Source organism: Rhamphochromis sp. 'chilingali' (assembly GCF_963969265.1).
Source record: "Rhamphochromis sp. 'chilingali' genome assembly, chromosome: 15".
Taxonomy (NCBI): domain Eukaryota; kingdom Metazoa; phylum Chordata; class Actinopteri; order Cichliformes; family Cichlidae; genus Rhamphochromis; species Rhamphochromis sp. 'chilingali'.
Genome location: NC_137942.1, coordinates 12,434,042 through 12,455,725, shown reverse-complemented (window position 1 = coordinate 12,455,725; position 21,684 = coordinate 12,434,042). Strand labels below are relative to the sequence as shown.

At 40.1% G+C, this 21,684-nt stretch overlaps 3 protein-coding genes across 3 annotated transcripts; 2 read left to right on the top strand and 1 right to left on the bottom strand.

Moving 5' to 3' along the window:
- Positions 1–71: 71 nt before the first annotated feature.
- On the bottom strand, positions 72–1,448 carry LOC308411547 (methyltransferase-like 26 B). The gene is made up of 7 exons (XM_080905485.1): positions 1,360–1,448; positions 1,065–1,267; positions 726–888; positions 586–645; positions 443–510; positions 280–358; positions 72–198 (listed from the first exon to the last, which is right to left on the bottom strand). Exons 2-7 carry the CDS (start codon positions 1,262–1,264, stop codon positions 151–153), a joined length of 618 nt encoding a protein of 205 aa, XP_080761611.1. The 5' UTR covers positions 1,265–1,267; positions 1,360–1,448; the 3' UTR covers positions 72–150.
- A 713-nt stretch (positions 1,449–2,161) lies between these two features.
- Positions 2,162–7,257, top strand: mrpl12 (mitochondrial ribosomal protein L12). Its single transcript, XM_080904667.1, has 5 exons — positions 2,162–2,345; positions 4,643–4,841; positions 4,940–5,014; positions 5,211–5,348; positions 6,171–7,257. The coding sequence occupies exons 1-5, from the start codon at positions 2,287–2,289 to the stop codon at positions 6,285–6,287; spliced, it is 588 nt and encodes a 195-aa protein (XP_080760793.1). The 5' UTR covers positions 2,162–2,286; the 3' UTR covers positions 6,288–7,257.
- A 2,601-nt stretch (positions 7,258–9,858) lies between these two features.
- On the top strand, positions 9,859–15,618 carry slc25a10a (solute carrier family 25 member 10a; the record flags this gene model as incomplete). The annotated part of the gene is made up of 11 exons (XM_080904666.1): positions 9,859–10,668; positions 11,190–11,309; positions 11,402–11,516; positions 11,611–11,654; positions 13,463–13,536; positions 13,640–13,683; positions 13,852–13,922; positions 14,919–15,011; positions 15,092–15,169; positions 15,348–15,404; positions 15,517–15,618. Exons 1-11 carry the CDS (start codon positions 10,579–10,581, stop codon positions 15,616–15,618), a joined length of 888 nt encoding a protein of 295 aa, XP_080760792.1. The 5' UTR covers positions 9,859–10,578.
- Positions 15,619–21,684: the final 6,066 nt, after the last annotated feature.

The window sequence follows — 21,684 nt, the reverse complement described above, 5'->3', positions numbered from 1 at the left end:
AGGGTTTTTTTTTTTTTTTTTTTTAAAGCTTTTATTCAACTATATCCATTATCAGATTGCAGAATTGTCTTACAAATATAAAGACTATAGACTTACACTCATAACTGATGTGAACTAATAATTTAATGTCCTTTTGGTATTTTGGCTTCTTTAGAGTTTTCTGAAGATGAGGCATTTGTAGTATTCTTCCATCTCAATCTAAAAGAAGGAAACATTACAAGTGTAAAAGACATGCTGCTGGGAGGTGGAATCGCCTCTAAGCCGAGATACATGACTTACTATCCGCTCCATACGCATCCCGTTCCCATAGGCCAGCTGTCTGAGCACGTCGATATCTGGAAGACCCCAGTCTGGATTCCTGTATGCAGCAGAACCAAACATGGTCCATATCTTATCCTAACAGCCAACCACATACACATATTACCAAATAGCTGCTACTCACATTTTTCGTAGCTCCTCATCCAGCTTTTCATTACAACTTGGTGTGATGATGCCATTAACAGCATACACCTGAGAAATGTTTTAATTTGACATCAGTTAGTAGGTTCAGGTTTATTTGTAGTGTAATTAACTATCATTACATACCCCATATGTTATCAAAAGGCCGTTTTGTTTGAGGATCTGTCCTGCTCCACTGAACACTCCCTGAGAAAATGATAAGTAAATAAAATACTGTGGGGATATATCTCAAGCTCTTCAGTTGATTTATAAGCAACCAGGCCTACCTGGGCTGTTTTGAAGGAGCTGTATTGCAGTAAATTAATGGAAATAATAACGTCACAGGAGTTGTGACTCAGTCCTGCCCATTTCTCCCACGGATCACTGGCATCCAGGTGAACAGGTGGTAGCACCGTCTTTGCTTGGGTTGCAGCAATATATGCCTTGATACTGCCAACAAGGTGTGTACGAGCTTCATTTTAGATTTAATGTCAAATCCATAGACTTCAACAAATCACTTGTTTAAATAGATCATTGATTTAACTGGAATATGTTCGTAAATCTTTCTGTCACACATAACTATACTGACACGTCAACATGGCAAGCACTTTCTGAAAGGCACAAACCTCTCTAGAGAATCCTCTTTGATGTCTGATGGCTGCCAAATGACAAAGGGCATCTTCTGAGCAAACCGTATGATATGCTGGCCAGTTCCAGAACCAAGCTCTAAAGCAAATAACTGCCTGTGTGACTGGCTCTCCAACACATCTTCGAGCACTGAACAAACACTCTCCCAGTTCCTTTCAGCCTGAGGAGACAGCAGCATGGCCTGAAGGAAAAAGAAAAGAAAAGATGTGTGCCTCTTTTATCTAGCATTGCACTCCCATGCATTGCATTGTTCTCTTAGCGGATGCTTCTTACCTTTTATTTGCACTGGCGATAAAGGCCAGTGGAGGGAATGGCATGTTGGTGGAAGACAGTAGCAGCAGATGGGTGGAGAGATTACCTGGTTAAGAGGATTTCCTTCATGCTCCTTCCCAGTGTCCAAGTGCCCAGCATTGGTACACTACAGGTAGGACATATGCACATGCACAGCAAATAATAGGACAGCTATAGTCTTGAGTCACCTCTTATTTCTTTCTACTTTGCTTGCAAGGAGCCAGTCCACTTTACATTTTTAAAGTGGTCTTGACCAATAATTCTCCAATTCTGACTTTTCACTCATTTACTATTTTTTTCTTTTCTTTTGTTAAGCCTTGTTAAGAAAGTCCAAACACAGGACCTCGGATCTGGATCTGACATGGTTTCGGGCTGAATCTGAGCCAGTGGTGTTGTGGATAATGTCAAAGCTGATGAATTCTGAACACAGCAAAATCCCTTCAGATGTTGATCCACTATGCAATTCCACCTGGAAAGCATGTGACTGTAACAGCTTAATTTTTGAGCATTAGAATGATCCCAACCACACTGCCAATGCAGTAAAGACACCTGGATGGAAAAACAGATAATGGAGCACTATGAGTCATTGCATGTCATTGAAGTGATAATGCTAGAGATGGAAAGATGAGACTGGACATATTATTATTATTATTATTATTATTATTATTATTATTATTTCAAACTTACTTTCTTTCTGTCGCTCTCTCACGCACATTCATTGTCCCTTGTGGGCTCCCGTAGCAGTTGAATTGAGGTTTTTTAACAGTTCACGCAATGCATTGTGGGTAGGTCAGGAGTAGAGGGGACTCCATGTGCTTTTGAGGCAGAGGATCCGCTGGAAGGAGACGTGTGTGTGATAAATTTGTCTGTTTCTCAGAGAGAGGACCACCGGCTCCATTTACCGTCGGCATGTTCTGCACCAGCCGCTGCCTCCGCACCGCGCTGCGAGCCGCAGCCAGCACGCATCGGTACGTAACAGGCGGAGTACACCTGTATCCGAGTGTCTGCGGCTTCAAGGGCAGAGAGCCGGCCACTGCTGCCGCTTAATTTGGATGGAGAACACGATGTTGTCTTTTTAATTCGTCTAAAGACAGACGATGCGCGTTGTGTGAGCACAGAAATGAGTTTAGTGGTTTGCGGCTGTGTGCTAAGTAGGTTAGCCGACGTTAAGGGTTCCATCGCAGGCTTCAACTTGAACAACGTGACCAATTGAGCCCTGCTGTCCGACTAATGACACAAAACGCAGTATACCTTCATGGCTTCGTCTTAAAAAAAAAATCTAAGAGAAGCATGGCTTTGACCTTTTTTTTTTTCTTACCTACACTGGTCAAATGGGACTTTTCTGGTATTTGACAGTAGTAAAAATACTCTGGGTGATTTTTTTTAAAACATTTTTTATAGCTTGATAGGCTACATTACCCTGTTAAAACTGACTAGAGTTTTAACTGGGGTTTTTCGGGAGTCTTGAGACTTTCAATGCCATGTGTGTAAAAGAGGCAGTTGTGTCTTAAAACAGACATGTCCAGACTGTCAGCTGGAGATTTTATGATGTAAGCCACCATGGCTTGTCCTGGAGCGCTTCTCTCTCTTCATCCTTATCAGGACCTCTCAGCCAAAGCTGTAGTTTCCTCCAGTGTCGCCCTGGTTACATGGAGGCTGACTGCCCTTTGCACAACTATTTTTTTTATTTTTGTATTTATTAATTTTTTTTTTTTGCCTGCAAGTACCCAGGGGTTTGTTTGGGGGTAAAGGGACTTAAATTTTGTAATCACAAGTAGAATGGGAAGCTTTGGGGGTGGGTTGTCCACATGCCTGACAATTTGTTGTAACCATCAGACACTATAAGTGCATCGTCTGCACATCCCTCATCCAACTGGTCTCCATGCAATCAATGAAGAGCAACTGCTCAGCTGAGCTGTCCACGTCTGTTATTGTGAAATTCCAAGTCTGAGATGTTTGAGAAGGCATGAAGAACCACCGTGCTGTCAGTTTTACTAACAGGACTGAGCTTCCTGCCCCCCTTCCACAGTGCATTTCTAGGTCTGCATACTTTCTTTGATTACAGTCCTGCATTCATAGAATAGCGAGGTTGCTAAACGATGATGGGTAACAAAGAAGATTGAGCTGATATATAACCTTTGTTATATAATGCAATTGTAACCTCAACAGGGAAGGTGTAACACAGAACGGGTAAATAAATTGCATCTGTGAGGGTTATAATTCAGTTGATATTATTATTGTACATTCTGCTTACATGAAACTTGATCGTGTTCCAAAGGTTTTCAAGTTGGATATTCGTGTTGCAGAGTGTACTTTTGTAATAAACCTACAATATTCCTGAAATCTGTCCTTACTGCCAGAATATAATGGTTGATTTCTTAGCTCACAGGTACTTGCCGTAATGTCAACCAGTCCTGCCCGCCCTGAGCAACCGCTTGTGGGTGGCTGTAGCTCAGGTGGCAGAGCAGGTCAGCCACTAATCAGAAGGTCGGTGGTTCGATCCCAGGCTGCCACCTGGCTGCATGCCAAATATCCTTGGGCAAGATACTAACCCCATGTTTGCCTACTGGTAGTGGTCAGAGGGTCCGGTGGCGCCAGTGTCCGGCAGCCTCGCCTCTGTCAGTGCGCCCCAGGGCAGCTGCGGCTACAATGTAGCTTGCCGTTGCCTGTGTGTGAATGACTGAATGTAGTGTAAAGCGCTTTGGGGTCCTTAGGGACTGAGTAAAGCGCTATACAAATGCAGGCCATTTACCATTTGTGCCATCTCGCATATAACATACAACAAATCTCTTCTTACTATTCTTACCAGGGATGCGTGACTCTCCAACCAAAGCTAGCCAGTACCTGCAGAATCCTGCCAAATCCTTTGTGGTGTGGTGTTTTTGTATAGCATTATTTGCTGATGCAAAACTGGAATTTCAGGGTTTTTGCTTGCCAAATTACCATAATTTGTTTGAGCTGTTAAACTGCAAAGCAATAAGCATAAAAGTGTCCTCCAGGTGAAATAAGAAAGCAAACCCATCTCATAGTAATAGCTACTGTCTTTACACAGTGAGAAGCTTGAGGGGTTATTTGGTGGTTTGCAAATTGAGACCATTAATTATGCATAAGTTAGGCAGTCTGCACTCTAAATGTAAGAAGGATTGTTTTGTAAAGCAGTAGACAAAGTCAAAATATGGCAGTGGATGATGCCAGGTGTGATCCACACCATACTGAATATGTGGATACAGTCTGCCGTTTAGCTAACCGCTTTTCACTTTCCCAGGCAACAGCTTCAACGGCAGACACCAGCCTTATGTGCTCTCAGACTTCTGAAAACCAGTCCAGCCTCGTCTTCAGATGCCATCGCCACCCCTCCTCTAGATGGAGCCCCCAAACAGTATTCCCCCAAAATCCAGCAGCTTGTCAGTGACATAGCCAGCCTCACCTTGTTAGAGGTGTCCGATCTCAACGAACTCCTCAAGGTTTGTGGGAAACCTAAAACCACAGTGCACTTTGTCTGAGCTTCTTGCTGTCCGTTTGTGTTAAATGTTGAGTGATAACTTGTTTGTCTTTACCACAGAAAACTCTGAACATTGAGAGTGTCGGAATGATGCCGATGGGGGCGATGGCGACATTAGCTGCTCCTGCAGCTCAGGTATTGATAATTGTTTTTAAAGGGAAGTTCTGAAGACTGCCTTATAAATCATTAATGGCTTAAGTAGCAACATACATCATTATTGTTCTTTTTCAGATGTCTAGCTTAAGAATTTAAAGCCACTCATAGTTGATGTGGCCAACGAGGCTCCGTGCGCACAGTTAAATGACCTCGATTGTGTTCCTTTTGCAACTAGGCTGCAGAGGAGGAGGCGGCACCAGCAAAGAAGGAGAAGACTCACTTTACAGTAAAATTGACAGAATTGAAAGCTGCTGAAAAAGTAAAGCTTATAAAGGAAGTGAAAAACTGCATCCAGGGCTTGAATCTGGTGCAGGTAAGTCTCACTGTTGGAGCTATTTAAGCGGGCTTATTGTAGCTTTTGGCAAAAAGCAGTGGGCCGGTGTTAGAATGTGAGATATAAAATGTTTATGAGATGACGCTTTGGAGGTAATAATATGCATATATTATTACATAATAGTCTGCAAAATCAGTCCAATTTATTTTGTGAATCAGTTTCAGCTGCTTTGGTGCAAATGAAAATCTCACTGCTGGTAGCATAAAACAGTACATGCAGTCCAGCTCATCCAGGATGACACATCCATTCGTGCTGTTATGAGTAGGTTTGCTATGTCTCCCAGCATGTTCTCAAGAGTGGTGAGGTGATGCAGGTGGGCTGTTACACAAGGAAGGCTGAACAGGGCTGTAGAAGGATATCAAGGGCATCAGTGTCTGCTCCTCTGAGCAAAGAATTGTCAGTCCTACTACATGACCTCCAGCAAGCTCGTCATGTGCATTCCTCTAAACAAACTGTCAGAGGGCACGTGGGTAGCATGGGTTGACGTCTTTTAGTGGGTCCTTTGCTCACAGAGGTTGTCTGTGGTGTTGGCTTTGCAGTGAACCTGTTGTCCCTTTATTTGCACCAAAGTGGGTGAAATGCATTCCCAACAGTTTCTAACTTGACAGATTGATATGAATTTGTTGTATTGTGGTGATCAAGTGTTCCTAATTTCTTTCTTTTTATTGTGAGCAGTAACTACAAGCAAACATTGTGTATAGTGTAATTTGCTTTGTCTGCAGTGTTAAAGCTTCTCAAAGCACAAATTTGTTAATTTCACTAATTGTTTTTTTTTTTCTCCGCCCTCTTTATTTGAAACAGGCTAAGAAACTAGTGGAGTCTCTTCCACAGGAAATCCGGGCCAACGTATCCAAAGAAGAGGCAGAGAAATTAAAAGCAGCCCTGGAGGCAGCAGGTGGCACCGTGGAGTTGGAGTAGATCTCGTCTGCCCTTATGCCCACTGTTCGCCATCATTTTACTACTCATGCACTTCATCCTTGAGTTTTTCTTTTTATTTGTTTTCTTTCCTCCCTTTTTTTTTTTTTTTTTTTTTTTTGTACGACAAAGACGTGGATCGTAAGAGAAATGGAAACAAATGCCTTCTGACATTAACGCCGTCCCCTTACAACGTCAGGTCGTGACGGCACAGCTGAGACTGAACTCTCCAGCACGCAGCCTTCGCAGATGTGCCGCCGCACTGTTTGGTGGTTCGCTTGTCTGATACACGTGTCACAAACAAGCTAAGGAGATTGGTTGGATGCAGAGTAACGCCTTTTTCAGACATGTAATGAATAACATTGCAGTAATGGCATTGTGTCAATCGGCGGTCATTGATCACATTAATGTTCCTCTGGTTTCTATCTGACCTTCCTGCGACAGACTGAGAGAACTTCTCTCTCTGTCATTGTTACAAAGAGCTGCATGTGCTGCGTGGTGTTGCAGAGAGAGCTGTACCCTACCCCCCCACATGCATGCTCTAAAAAGCTTTCTTCTGAATTAGGAAGAATGCTTGAATCATATTCCAAATTAGAAACGATGTAAACGTTTCTGCTTTTAATTGCATTCTCCTGTGAGCTGAGTAACTCGCCAAAGATGCATGCATAGTTGCTACGGTTGAAATTTATTGCGTCCAGAGGCGTGATCAGGGTGCTGATGGACACAAAACCATCACCACACCAAGATGCTGTCAGATCAATGGGAAGGAGCGCATGTCTGAAAGAGGCTGAAATTACTTTGTAATTCTTTGTGTTTAATCTTCTCACAAGGTTAAATCTTGTGGTTTCCAGGTTGATACAGATGACTGATGTTGAGGAGCACCAGATACTGTGTGTAGTTCAGAGAATGGCAGGGTTGAGTCCAGATAAATCTCATTGAAATGTTAATAATGTGATTAAAGTTGAAATAATTATTTTGCTCTTATGTGTTATTGGTCGTGTGGCTGAATTTATGGAAAACTTGATGAGTGTAATCAAGATTTCATGTGTGCTGTGTTGACTGAACATTTATAGTGGAACAGTGAATTTCACTAGATAATGCTTTACTGCGGTTGTCCACCAGAGGTCTTAATAACGCTGGATAACAGCACTTGCATGTCATTTTGTTTCTGAGTAAACCTTAGTGTTGAAATGAACAGAAATGAGTAGGTTTTCCTAAAAGAGGGAAAAAAGCTTCAGTATCTGTGATGATGTATGATTTGGAGAGAAAGTAATTTACGCCATTTACACTAACTGGACACTTAATTAGGTATACCTTCCTCTGAACCCCTTTTGCCTTCGGAACAAAAAACGGTTTTCATGAATCTGTGCAAACTCTACTTTTAGTTCCCTGCTCTTAGCTGGCATAAGTGGCAACCAGTGTGGTCTTGTGCTGCTGTAACCCATGTGCATCAAGGTCTGATTTGTTCACAGATGCTCTTCTGCATACCTTGGTTGTAACAAGTGGTTGTTTAAATTATTGTTGCTGTCCTATCAGATGAAAGGAGACACTCATTCTCTTCTGACATCTCACACTGAGATGTCAGAAGAGACCTTAGAGATGGTCGTGTGAGAAAACCCCAGCAGATCAGCAGTTAAGTACTCGGTCCAGCCCAGCTGTCATTACGAGCTATGTCACTTTCAAAGTCCTTTAAATCTGCTTTTCATTCTGCCCATTTAATGTCTACATGCATTTAGTTGCTGTAGGTAGACAATCTTATTTTGTCTGCAAAAGTCAGCATGTAAAGAAGAAAAATTATACACAGTTATTTTAAAACTAGTGTTGGACTGCTTTTCCTCTTGGAGAATCTGTCTCTTCAATGGGGTTCACATAAGGAACATAAACTGCTAACCCTGCACAAAATCACCTGCAGACTGCTGACTGTAAAAAGAAAAACCTGAAGAATATAAACAATTTCTGATTAATTATAGGAGAAGGTGAGGAGTCAGGTGCTTTGTACTTATGGACACTAGAGGTTGCAAGGACATACATGTCAAGAAGTATGTAGAGAACATTGAAGGGGCTCAATTTCATACCTGCTATCATGGCAGTATAATGTTAATATAACAGTTTTTTATAGTGCTTTTTCCCAGTAGATATGTTGGCTAGTTGTTTTAATCAAGTAGTCTCAGCAATTTTTTGTAACTGAAGCATCAGGAAGGATTCAGGACCTGGGAACTGATGTGTTTTTAGCACAAAGAGTGCTGAGGATAAACCGTGGAGTATTTCACTCCTGTTGGATTGGTGAATATTCTGGGCTTATTGATCCTTTTGGGCTCCTGTATCGGTCCAGGTGTTGAAGATTGCTCTTATATCGTTTCACTGGTGGAATATTCCACTTTGATCCTGGGTGGAAGAAGCTTATCATTGGGGGAATATAATTAATGGGAAATCCCTAATGGTGAAACACCACAAGTAGAAGGATCGAGTGATTTCATTAACTCTGTTTCATTCCCCGATGAAGGTATGTGTGCCAAATCATGACGGAGTTTTGCTTTTAGTTTTTTTTAAGGTTAAACCTAAATGTAAATTTTAGTGCTTTGATAATTTAACATGTTTAGTTTTTATGTCAACACTCGGACTTACGGTAATCTATCGTGACACATCTAAATCTTAGAGAGAATACAGTCTGTTTTTACATCTGTCACAAGAACAAATGCAAAGCACAGATGGAGAGCAGGAAGAATGAAGACAGATGTGTACAGATGAAACATGAGAAAGAGCAACGCAACATAAGTGATTAAAAACTCTGTGAAGAACATGTGAAAGAAATGGCTTGTCATCCAGTTTTCCTACAGTGAGGAGGGAAAACCCTTTAGTCCTGATGAGAGTCGTAGAAAATTGTCCTGGAGAATGAAAATGATACTTTGCTGTGTTAGTGATGATGGCTTCTGGCTGGGTCATAGCATTGCAAGCCTGGCCTGGACTGCTGAAGGAAGTCACCACATCAAATCAGTCGCAGGTTTCATTTTAACTCACTTTATGATAAAAACAAAATCCAGCTGTATGCAATTTAATGCAGCAATTTAGCATAAAGCAGAGGGCAGCAGCATATCACTCTCCTACACTTCAAGTGACTGAGGTCAGCCTACGGTCCACCAACTGCAGACATCCAGCATCAATGCAATATAACATCCATATAGACCTAACTCCTAGTTGGTTCTTGTTATTTAATCAGTGTACCCTTAAAGATTTGGATTCATGTGCAGTAGATTAATGTCTGCAGTCTGACTTGATTGCAATCTCAACCGGTGTAGCTACAGCCAGCAGAAAATAATGGAGCAGGCCTGCAATAAATCCTATCAACCATGAAGGTTAAGCCTGTTGTTCATTCAACTTCATTTTTATTCTGGACCTCGCAGTTATCGTTTTGCCCATCTCATTTATTTCACAGACGGTAGGCCAAATTGCAACCACCCCCAATCTGATCAAACAGCTCCCTAAAAGAGGCCCAACAACAACAACTCATGTTAAAGCATTAGACAGAAACCTAAATCTCAGTTCTGACTATTGCTAGCTGTCATTACCCATTCCTGCCTGTGTCTGCTCACATCTTACCTTTGCTCCAACTTGGAGTGGGTATCCAGTTGCTGTTTGTATCATCTGTCATGAGTGCCCCCCCTCTGAGTCAGCCCAAGTGCTGCTGTGCCAGGCTGGTCATTCATAGCACTCATTTAAAATCATGTCATGTTCAACAACCCAGACGGTTGCATTAGCTGTAGAAACTTTCAGAAAAGTATGAAAATAATAATGTTGCTGTGCATCACTGACCCATTGTTCAAAATGTTGTAACCTTGTAACCTTTTGTGCTTATGACCTGAAGTCTGAATGCTATAATTAGACAAATCTATCCTTGACAAATATTTGTTTAAACTTCGAGACCTTTGCTCCATGTCAGTGTGTCGGCCACAATTTCAAAACTACAGCAGCGGTCAAGCCCGCTTACTATTTTTAGTAACGTACACTTTCTCCCATGAACCAGCTGCACCCCTCTTCTTCTTGGCACACAAACATGGAGTAAGTACAGAGGGACACTCATTATATTTGTCTGTCCACTGCTTCAAAAGAAACAAAAATACAGATTTACATTGAGATGACTCCCGTCGACTTTTAAGATGAATTGTGGCCACGCATCACCAGAAGTGCTGAGGGGAAAAACGATGAAAGGAGCACCCTCGGGCAAAGTTGTCCTTTGAGCCTCTGAGAAGTCGACCCTTTGGTTTTTTCCCCCTCTAGAGTTTGCCTCACTGACAGCATGCAGGAGAACCGTGTCTCTCGTTGGTATTTTGGTGGGGTCTCGTCCAGTGCAGCAGCCTGTGTAACCCATCCACTGGATTTGATAAAGGTAAATTATAGAGCTTATCGAATTTGAATTAACACCAGAGCACAATCCTTCCATTCGGCAGAGACAAAATAGATCCAGATAGGCCTCACTGATGTGTCTATTTTGGCTATTTTGGTTTTCTATTTACTTGCTGATGATAAAATTTGGAATAATGTGTTGTAGCAATATTCATTTTAGCAGTTTCTTAGAATTTCACTTGGCTATTATGCAGCCAAATTGCCTTTATATTGGCAATCATTAGGCTTGCTTTGATTCCTTAAGGTGCTTTAAATGATAGTAACATTTGTAGTGTATGTTTAGTGGCACAGTTTTTTATTTCTTGCAGCTATTATCCACTTATTGCATTGGTTTTCTTTAATTTAGGATGCGGACTGAATGGTGCTGGTAATATTAGAGCGTGAGATATATTTTCAGACTAGATATTAACGGTTTTAAAGACAGGAACCTTACATATATCTAAGGCCAATTCTCACTAAAAGTGCCACTGACTCTTAGTGCTGCTTCCTTATGGTTGCTTCCAGGTCCACTTGCAAACACAGCAGGAAGTGAGGATGAGGATGATTGGGATGACTCTTAACGTAGTGAGAAGAGAGGGTTTTCTGGCTCTCTACAGCGGGCTCACTGCTTCCCTCTGCCGGCAGGTCAAAAACAACACTCATTTCCATAAAACCTTTATCAGCCGCACACTCTTCCTCTCTTTGACATAGCTGTTTTTATTTATTCATTTGTCCAGATGACATATTCTTTGTCACGATTTGCCATTTACGAGACCGTCAGGGATAAGATGAAGAGAAAAAATAAAGGTCCTATGCCTTTCCACCAGAAAGTCCTCCTGGGTGCCTTTGGAGGTAAATGGTGGAAAATAGCTTACATTTTATTTAAAGATGTTGTTTCATTTTATACTTAAAATTGCATTTAAAGATGTTGTTTTTCCTTCATCAGGTTTTACAGGTGGTTTCATTGGGACCCCAACTGACCTGGTGAATGTAAGATGAGATACAGTGTTTATGTCTTTGTATCTGTTTGCACTTCACATGTAGAATCGAATGTATTTTTGTGGTTCACCACATAAAAGTCATAGTTTATATTTTATAGTTCAGTGCATCCACTACATTGCTGTTTAAGGTCTAAATTTGCTGTCATTCCAGCCGTGAGATAAAAGTGATTCATTTTGTTGTCAAAATGCTTTAATAGTTATAATAATTCTATGAATATTTAATATACATTTAAATGGAGATTAAATTGAAACTGAATCATGAAACATATTACTAATAAAAGCCTACATTTATTTTTAGTTTGTTCTGGTCCATTTAAGTGGCCGTTTTATTATCTTGAGCATTTTAAAAATGTTGTTTATAACTTTTGGGGTTTTGCGGTTTCTGTCCACCGTACTTTTGTGCGAGTGCTTGATGACCAAAAAACAAACAATAATAGAAAAAGAAAAATACCAAAAAGTAACAAAGGATACACGAACACGGATCACTTCATTAGGTACACCTGTCCAACTGCTCATCACAAATATCTCATCAGCCAATTACATGAGAGGAACTCAGTGCATTTAGACATGTAGACGTGATCAAGATGACCTGCTGAAGTTCAAAGAGAACATCAAAATGAGGAAGAATGGTGACAGAAGCGACTTTGAAGGTGGTATGGTTGTTGCTGCCAGATAGGCTAGTCGGAGTATTTCAGGGACTGTTGATCTTCAAGTAATTCATTGTATTGGATAGTCGCTACATAGGCCTTTACCAGAGTTGCCTCAGTTGTGCCGACTGGGAGCTTGGGCTGTTTTACCCTGTGCTTCTTAGGTTATTCTTTGCCTTTGGAGGAGCCACACTAAACCAGAGTTCATAGAATGGTTAAAGACACTGCTTCCTGTGAATCACTGATGGTAAGGAATAATAACTGTCAAGGAAAGTTTCAGCAAGAGTGGATTGAGGTTGCAGAGAAAACAAAGGACAGAATCTAACAGACAGTTGCCCTTTCTCTTTTGTGCGTCTGCTAAGTTTTACACAACCCCTTATTTATTTTGTTCTTAGTACTTGGATACTTTTCTGTCTTTGTATTTCTCCTTACTGATTGCACAGATGTAACCATGTCCAGTGTATGCTATTTTGTGTTTTGATTGTTATGAAAATTGAAAATAAATAAAAGAAAAAAAATGGGCAACAGAAGGTTGGAAAAATGTCTGGTCTGATGACTTTTTCCGCTTTGACATTTGGATAGTAGGGTCATAATTTGTCATAAACAGCAGGAAAACATTGATTCATCCTGGTATCATCATGCTGCTGCTTGTGGTGCAAACGTTGGGATCCCTATTACCAGCTGAGCATCATTTAAATGCCACAGGCAGCCTGAATATTGTTGCTGAACATGTCCAGCACGCACTGTATCAAAAAGGCCTCCAGGGCTCATTTGGGATGTGGTGGAACAGGAGATGCAGATCATAGATGTGCAACTGACAAATCTGCAGCAACTGACATGGTGCTATCTTGTCAATGCCATGAAGGCAGTTCTGAATGCAAAAGGGGTCAAACGTGGTACTATCTAACAAAGTGTCTGTGAGTGTATATATATTTCTAAACACAAGTTAAGGGGTTAAGGGGTTTCTAACATAACATCCAAAGTAGGTACCTGTAGAAATGTTGTGAAGTGAAAGGAAGATAGCTGGGGAAAGTACAAACTACACAAGAAAAAAAGTTGTGGTGGCATAAAAGCCTTCCAATTTTAGATGGTCAATTTTCCCAGAGTGCAGAAGCAAGACAATCAGTGTTAAGGCTGCACGTGCTGACAGACAACCGGCTTTGAAATCTCTCATCTTTACAGAATGCAGAATGACGTCAAGATGGCAGCAGAGTTCAGAAGAAAGTAAGTGCACGAAAAATGGGAATACATCCTGAATCATAATTACAGACAATTATAGTTCTTTCCAAATAACCATATTGTAAGATAGTTTTTTCCCTTTTTACAGTTATGCTCATGTGTTTGATGGGCTCTTACGTGTCTGTAAGGAAGGTAAAGTCCATAAAAGCTTCTACCATTAAACGTACCATTAAAGCTTTATTTTTATTTCCTTTGTATGTTCTGTCACAAGTTTAAAATCCACAATCCTTAAACTCAAGAGAACAAATACTGACTAAAGATTTCTTTACAATGTTCATCCTTCTGAAATGTGCTTTTTAGAGGGGCTGAGGAAACTGTTTTCTGGTGCTTCAATGGCTTCTTCGAGAGGTGCACTGGTGTCTGTTGGACAGGTAAAGTCATAAACTGCCCTACAAGACAACAGTGACTGCAAATATAGTGAAACTGTGAATTTTTGAGCAGTAACAGCAAACTGTAAGACAGAACCATAATGGCCTTAATGTTATAATTTTTATGCCCAACAATTATTGCCATAAATAAATCTGTAATGGCTAAATATGCAGATAGTCAGCTGATTAAACTGTGTTTATTCAGTTTTTCTTAGCTTGTTATGTAGGGAAATATATTTTAGAGGCTACGCATAAAGTTCAATTAAAAAAATCTATACATTTAAATGTTGGTATTTTTTAAATTTTAAAATCAGTCAGTATAATCCTAAAAGTTATACTGCATGTAATTATCATGCAAAATGCCAAAATTCTGAATACTGCTCAGACCAGTAAGTGCTGTCAAAGAAATTCCTTTTTCTCTGGCAAAGAGAAACTACCAGTTGGAGACAATCATGATCACTAACGAGATGTTAACAGGCCTTGGTGTTGTTAAGTTAGTAAAAACATTGTAGGGCCTTCAGCGTCACTTATTAAGATTTAAGTGAGCGTATGTAAATGTTTGAGCCTGTGTGTATACTTTTGACCCTGCATGGATTGGAGGAAATCCTAATAAATTAAAACTTGTGCATCCAATTCTTGTTTTTTAATGTCTTTAAAGATCTATGCACAATCATTCCACCCTGGAGAAAGAAAACTTCAAAGAAATCATTAAAGGCCCTAAATCACCATGACATTTATGCCCATGTTGAGTACCCACGAACTTCTGACCACAACTGTATATCCACTGTGTAGTTTGCTCTTGTTCTGTGGCAGGAAGGACACAGATTAGCCTGCAGCATTTAAACCAAAACTACATTTTGGGTTTTAGGTCTATTTCACTGATATTTTTTTTAAGTATTTTCTTGGAAATTATACACTTCTTTAAAAAATAAAGAAACAAAACAGAAAGCCATAAATGCGAGCCAACTTACGCAGCACATGTGTGTTTTGCTCCTGCAGCTCGCCTGCTACGACCAGTCCAAAGAGTTGGTTCTGGCTACTGGTTACTTGACTGACAACATCTTCACTCACTTCCTGGCGAGTGTGTTTGCAGTAAGTGACTCACGTCTGTCATAGCATAGCAAGACAAACATCACATGATTTTCTGAAATAAGCCCTCTGTTCTTGCGCAGGGTGGCTCTGCTACAATCCTCTGTCAACCACTGGATGTTGTTAAAACAAGATTAATGAATTCAGAAGTTCAGTATGGGGTGAGTGTCTTTAAAATGACTTTTCCTGTTATCTGGTTTTGCAGGAGAGTTTGGCTTATTTAGGTCTCTGAGTTCTCCCGCCCTCATCACTCTGATGTTATGTATGTTTTATTCATTGGTTATGGGGAAAATGACACAGCTTGGCATGTCTCTTGTGTGTTTTGTCTCCTTGTTGCAGAGTGTGTCTCACTGCTTAACAGAAACAGCAAAGCTGGGGCCGAATGCGTTCTACAAGGTGGATGTCACATTCACGCAGACATGATGTTTTATACAGCTCTTTCTAATTATGTGCTGTAGTAACCTACAGAGTATTAAGACACTGAAATAGTGCTTTGATTTGTGTCCAGGGTCTTGTTCCTGCAGCTATCCGCCTCATCCCTCACACAGTCTTAACCTTCATATTCCTCGAGCAGCTGAAGCAGCATTTTGGTGAGATAGTCATTACCTGAGGGTGCCATAAGATAGTTTTCCTACGACCACGGCTATTCCTTCAGGATTTTAGTGGCCCTCCATGCTGCACAGGTTGATCTCGACAAACTGAGCTGGGGTTGAGTGGAACCCTCAAAAGTCCGAGACGGAAAGAGAATCTTCATGCTACGTTTTTCCATCCATAACACATAATCAAAACAACTTGTGTAATAACACCCAAAGCTCCAGACAAAAACGTGGTGACGAAACGTGGTGTTTCTTAAAAATGGAGACGGTTTAAATTATTTACATTCACCACTGTGCTACTTCACTTGTCATGAACTGTGCAACTATAAATATCACCTAAGGTTATATAAGGCTAATAAAGTAATAAATGGATTTCCATTAAATTCAAAACTGTCTCTTGAATGAATATCCTGAACCTGACAAATGAATCTTCATGCTACAAAACCTCCAGTGCCCTCTGGGGGACAGTGTTACACTGAAAAACAGCCTGCCAATATATTTATATAAAGTGTATTTGTAATTATGCAGATTGTCCAAGGATTTGGTTCAAGACAAGACTGTTTATTTTCATATTATGGAAGGAATGTGAGGGCGGGACAGTAGTGCAGTGGTTAGCACTTTCTCCACTGCCTGTGCAGAGTTTGCATGTTTTTCCCTATTCTGCCACTGATTTCCTGCCACAGTGCAAAAACAGGCATGCTAGGTTAATTGGTGATTCTACATTGTGAGCGCCTGTGATGGACTGGACCCTGCCTCTTGTGCTATGTCAGCTGATGGAAGAGGCCCCTTGGATCCATAGTTTTGTTGGAGAAAATGATTAGAAAGGAAATCTGTGGCAGAAGCGTTACTTTTTCTCATTTTCATTAGTCAGGATTGAAAATATAGTGAGAAAATAAATGATGGGCTTTATGGAAAAGAAAACAAGGCTGATTCAATTGTGAAAACAAGCTTGTGAGACACTCCCTTGTCAGTAATTTGTCTCTTTATTTACTTCTCTCACTGCATGAGTGCAGTTATTGCTGGACACATCAGACATCCTGTCAGGCCTCTTTTAAAAAGGAACACTTAACCTCTTAGACAATTAGATTCACTTGAATTCATTATGACCGTGCTTTCATTAGACACTCAGCAGCTTTTTAAAACAGGAGGCCGGCAGATTCGTGTGAAGACAAAGACACAATTTTTGCTTAAAAAAAAGACAGAGAGAAAAAAAAAGTTGTGTGCCATGGTTCAGCAGCTGTATGTGGGTTTGTGGGTTCATGTTATTTAATATCGTTCCAGGTATTATTTTCCTGAGCATTATATTGTACAGCAATGCACAATCCATCATGCTCAGCTTTACAAGACGAACTGATATCTTTTCCATGTCCTATGGTTTACTCACTGCCTGTATCAGTGTCAGAATTTGAGTGATGATTCTTGTCTTCGGGATCCAACAGCTCCACGCTTGATGCCTTTTCCATGATGTATAGTCAAACAAAAATCAGATAAACTTTCCTTAAGAAGTCCAGCCCGCTAAGTCACTGATATCACCAAGAGATTAATGCGTAAGTGAAATCAGCTCTTTTTGATGAAACTTTTATTTATTTATTTTTTGCGGTTAAAGGTTAAGTTTCAACTTGCTTATTCCTAACTGCTGCACAGGTTACACGACCCCGTGAAACCTGTGCAAAAAGTCATCTAATGGTGAGCCGGTTATTATGTGCGGTTGTCATGGTGCTTGACGAAAGAGCAGCTTGATGACATAGGTCAGTAATGATAGATAATGCACTGCATAAGAAGAGTACATCTGCTTCCTTTTTTAGTGTATATCCAGATTTACTTTGCTGTGTATGAAAGAGTCAGACAGTTAAAATAAAAAATTATTAAAAAGAAGTGTAGGTGTTAATTTATAAAATAGAACACTTTTTTCTTTTATAATATTAATGTATTATTATTCTTTTCTAAATGTACTTGTATATTGTTCACATGTTGAAATAAATTACCAATCAATCAATCAATCAATGTATGAATGTATTTCAGTATTAATTTATTTGCTTGCAAACAGTACTGAGCAGTTGTATAAGTTTTAGATAGATAGCTTAGCCAGCTGCCTCAGGTCTCTAGAAGCAAGCATTTCTCTTGGATGTTGAGCCTCCGGATTGATTTGCATTAAGAAAAATGCTAAATATAAAATTCAAAGAGATTAATAAAGCCAATCAATCGATTATCCATTCATCCACCTGTCTTCTTCCTCTTCTCTCAGCTGTTATGGGGCAAAAAAAGTGGAAAATTAAATATAAATAAATAAATAGGGAAGCATATTAATAAAAAAATGATCTATTTCTGTCACATTTTTAATTTAATTGAATGCTCTGATTTATTACACTTGTATTATTTTTATAAACTGATTCATTTAGAAATTATTTATTTTTTGTGCCATTTTCTGCCCTTCATCACTCTGAAGCCTCAGACGGCGGTTTGTGCTTGATGTTTTCTCTTTATCAGGCACTCTATCGCTGGTAGAGACTGACCGCTGCGCCCGAAGACATCCACCGGGGATGCAGCTAATGATGGCGATGATGATGCACACGCACACACGGACAGAAACACATATCGCTTTCTCATCTTTCTCCGTTTACCTTTGTTTCTGGATGCGGACGAGGAAGAGATGTCAAAGTCTGGTTTGAAGCTGAGAACTGACAGACTGAATGTTTTGGAACGGTCCTGACAACAGAAACAGAATTTGAGATTTTACAGTGAGGTGAATTGTTATACCAGATGTTGCGGGTTCATATCTCAACACGAGGAGAAGCCATTTTCATCTTTGATTTTTACCCAACAGGATGCTCACTGTATATATGAACAAACAGGCTTTTTAAAAATATACATTTTTATATTTTATTATTTCTCATTGGCCAGTTTGTTGAAATAATAATCTTTTCTTCACACTGAGAAACTGGGCTTGTGCAGATATAAGTAAAGTAAGGGCACAGACAAGGGTTTAAGTCTTTTCCAAAACAGCATTAAGAAGGTTTCAGTTAATGTTCAGTTAGCATCCACGCAAAAAACCCCAAATCAAACTATACAACCTTGATAGTTATATTTCATGTTTAATTTCACTTTTTTTTTCCCCAGATGTCAGTCTCAGAAGTTGTCACATGTGAGTCAAAGTTTCAGGCTGTTATGTCTTTAAGATGCTGACAAATTGCAAAACTCTTCTGCAGCCTTTAAAGGAAAACACTGACCTGACCTCATTCTCTGTAATTGTTTATTATTATTATCATACTAAAAGTAAGTTGAGATTATTCGTGTTTAAAACATTTCTGGATCACAACATTTGTTGAAAAAAAATAAAATCAACAAGCATGTTAAAACCGGGCATGATTTCATGTCAGCTCTGGTTCAATATATCCATACCCCACAGTGCTGGCATGCAGCTGTTAACAATTTAATGCAATAAAGATTAATTTAATTGCATTACATTTTTGTGTGTGATAAGATCCAGAGGGATAGCAAACATCCAAGTAATTCATATGTGGCCTTGATTAAATTTGAAGTGGACATTTGCATGGAATAATGTGCAAAGCGCCTTGAGGCAACTGTTGTCGTGAATTGGCGCTATATAAATAAAACTGAATTGAATTAAAGTGTCTGGCTGCACTCTTTAAACAGCATGAAATTTTAATTAAATGCACTGGGTATGGCCAAGTAGGCCGGTTAGTCCGAAGCGTATGAGCTTTGCAGTTTGTTATACCTCCGCTGTTAAGCCTGGACCAGCTGCACTGTCACAGTTCAACAGTCTTTTAACATCTAAGAAACCAAAAAAAGCACTTTTACATTTCATCTCACTGCCAGCTGTGGAAATCCCTTCTTTTCTAGTTTCTTCCCTCCTTTCATCTTACTGATCCATCAGAGTTTTCCTCAGCTTTCCTGGACTCTCACAAGGTAGTTGACAGTCCTCTGTTCTTCTTCTCTGCACTCTGCTGCCAGCTGCTTCAAATGTCAGATTCTTCCTCTCATGGGCGATCTCTGTTTTTCCACAGGCTGGTCAGCTCAGTCAGTGCAAGCAACAGTGTTAGACTTCAGTGAGGGTGAAGGTGGGAAGACCTGCCAATTACCAAAGTGATCATCCAAACAGCTTAGCAGCTGAAAAACACCAAGCCTGTGAAACTTTAGATTTCGCAGCATGTTTTTTAAGCAGTGTGACTGCAGACATAAGAGAAAAGCAAACCTATACGTACAAAAATGTTACACTCTGTTAATTTTCTTCTCCAAAATACAAATGCAAGATGACAGGGTTAAATCCAATATTTTCATCTGGACCCCTGGTTCTTTGTAGTATACAGCAGCAGCTTCTGGACTGGATTGGAAAAAAGGATGAGATTTTAAATCACGGTGCAGACTAATATCAGCAAGATTAGGATTTCAGTCCAGCACAAAAGGAGCTGTTCATTCAGTGAACGTTAATTACTAAGCTTGTTAATAAAAGCACACATCTTGCTTGTTCCATTAAAATTAAGAGGTAAAGAGGAATGAGTCAGATTGACTATAATTTTTGTCCTTATCATTCTTTAGACATTATTATCTAAATTCATCTTTTTTTTCAACACACAGCCATCAAATGGACCTATTTAATGTTTGTTTAAGCAATGACAATTTAAAATCGGCAGTAAAAATGATGGTTAGCATATTTCCAACTTTTAGAGTTACAATTGATTCTTTATTAGAAGTTTTAAAGCTGATGAAAAGTTGTCATTTCGCCTGGCAAAACTGATCCGTCACCAGCCAGAAATTGTAACACTGCTTTTGTCTACCTCTGTCTGAAATCATGGATTTAGTTTTTGGAAAATTTTAAGGTCACTTTCAAGTGGCTAATCTGTTACTATTATCACTATAATTTAAAAATGATACCAGAACTTAGATCCCCTCTCACTGCCCCTCCCAGAGTCAAAGTTTGGTGCATTTCCTTAATGAATCCTTCTCTTATCAACCCTGCGTTGTTGGCTGGAGATGATTTTTCCTACACTGGCTACATCTGAGGGATTTCTGCCAGCTTGCGTTGGACTGGGTCACGGCACCACCTGTGCCATGCCTGGCTGGCCACAGCAGGTAGTGCTGAAAGCTGAAGGTGCTTCAAAACCACTCTCAACTGGGCTTCATGACACTCAATGTGGGCAACAGAGGGGCCATAAATCTGCAAAATTATATTTTGCAAAATTATATATATTTAAATAGAAAAATAACCAAAATTACACTTCCCTGGTTTTCATTCGACAATAGTGATCTGCCTTTCTTCCTTTCTTAAAGCTCATTTGCTGCCAGTATCATACTGGGTGGTAACAGCGCTGATCTCCTCGGTTTGGAATGACGACAGAGTTGAGAGAATGAGCGATGGTTTCACATTATGGAAAAGTTTGTGGGATGGAGTGTGGGAGCCAGGCTTTTCTCTTGAGGTCTGACTGTGGCTCTAAGCCTGCATGCCTCCCCTCTCTGCTCCGGCCGGCAGCCCTTTGCAGCCAGAAGAGAGATATTCACATAAACAGGAGCGAAAGCCAGGGCGGAGAAAATCACCAAAAACCTTATATAGGAGCAAAGTGACTGGCAGGCCAGAGAATCAGTGAATTGTAAAAGAAGGTGGCAAGCAAGCAAAACATTACACAGACTTGTTTACTTGGCAATTATATACAGTGGGGCAAAAAAGTATTTAGTCAGCCACCGATTGTGCAAGTTCCCCCACTTAAAATGATGACAGAGGTCAGTAATTTGCACCAGAGGTACACTTCAACTGTGAGAGACAGAATGTGAAAAAAAAATCCATGAATTCACATGGTAGGATTTGTAAAGAATTTATTCGTAAATCAGGGTGGAAAATAAGTATTTGGTCACCTCAAACAAGGAAAATCTCTGGCTCTCACAGACCTGTAACGTCTTCTGTAAGAAGCTTTTCTGTCCCCCACTCGTTACCTGTATGAATGGCACCTGTTTGAACTCATCATCTGTATAAAAGACACCTGTCCACAGCCTCAAACAGTCAGACTCCAAACTCCGCCATGGCCAAGACCAAAGAGCTTTCGAAGGACACCAGGAAAAGTATTGTA

Excerpts from the sequence above, each read along its gene's own strand:
- LOC308411547 (XM_080905485.1), bottom strand. The coding sequence starts at position 1,264 with ATGCTGCTGTCTCCTCAGGCTGAAAGGAACTGGGAGAGTGTTTGTTCA. Across the intron at positions 889-1,064 it reads AAAGAGGATTCTCTAGAGAG|TATCAAGGCATATATTGCTG; the intron begins GTTTGTGCCTTT and ends CCTTGTTGGCAG. Across the intron at positions 646-725 it reads GCTCCTTCAAAACAGCCCAG|GGAGTGTTCAGTGGAGCAGG; the intron begins GTAGGCCTGGTT and ends TCATTTTCTCAG.
- mrpl12 (XM_080904667.1), top strand. The coding sequence starts at position 2,287 with ATGTTCTGCACCAGCCGCTGCCTCCGCACCGCGCTGCGAGCCGCAGCC. Across the intron at positions 2,346-4,642 it reads GCCGCAGCCAGCACGCATCG|GCAACAGCTTCAACGGCAGA; the intron begins GTACGTAACAGG and ends TCACTTTCCCAG. Across the intron at positions 5,349-6,170 it reads AGGGCTTGAATCTGGTGCAG|GCTAAGAAACTAGTGGAGTC; the intron begins GTAAGTCTCACT and ends TATTTGAAACAG.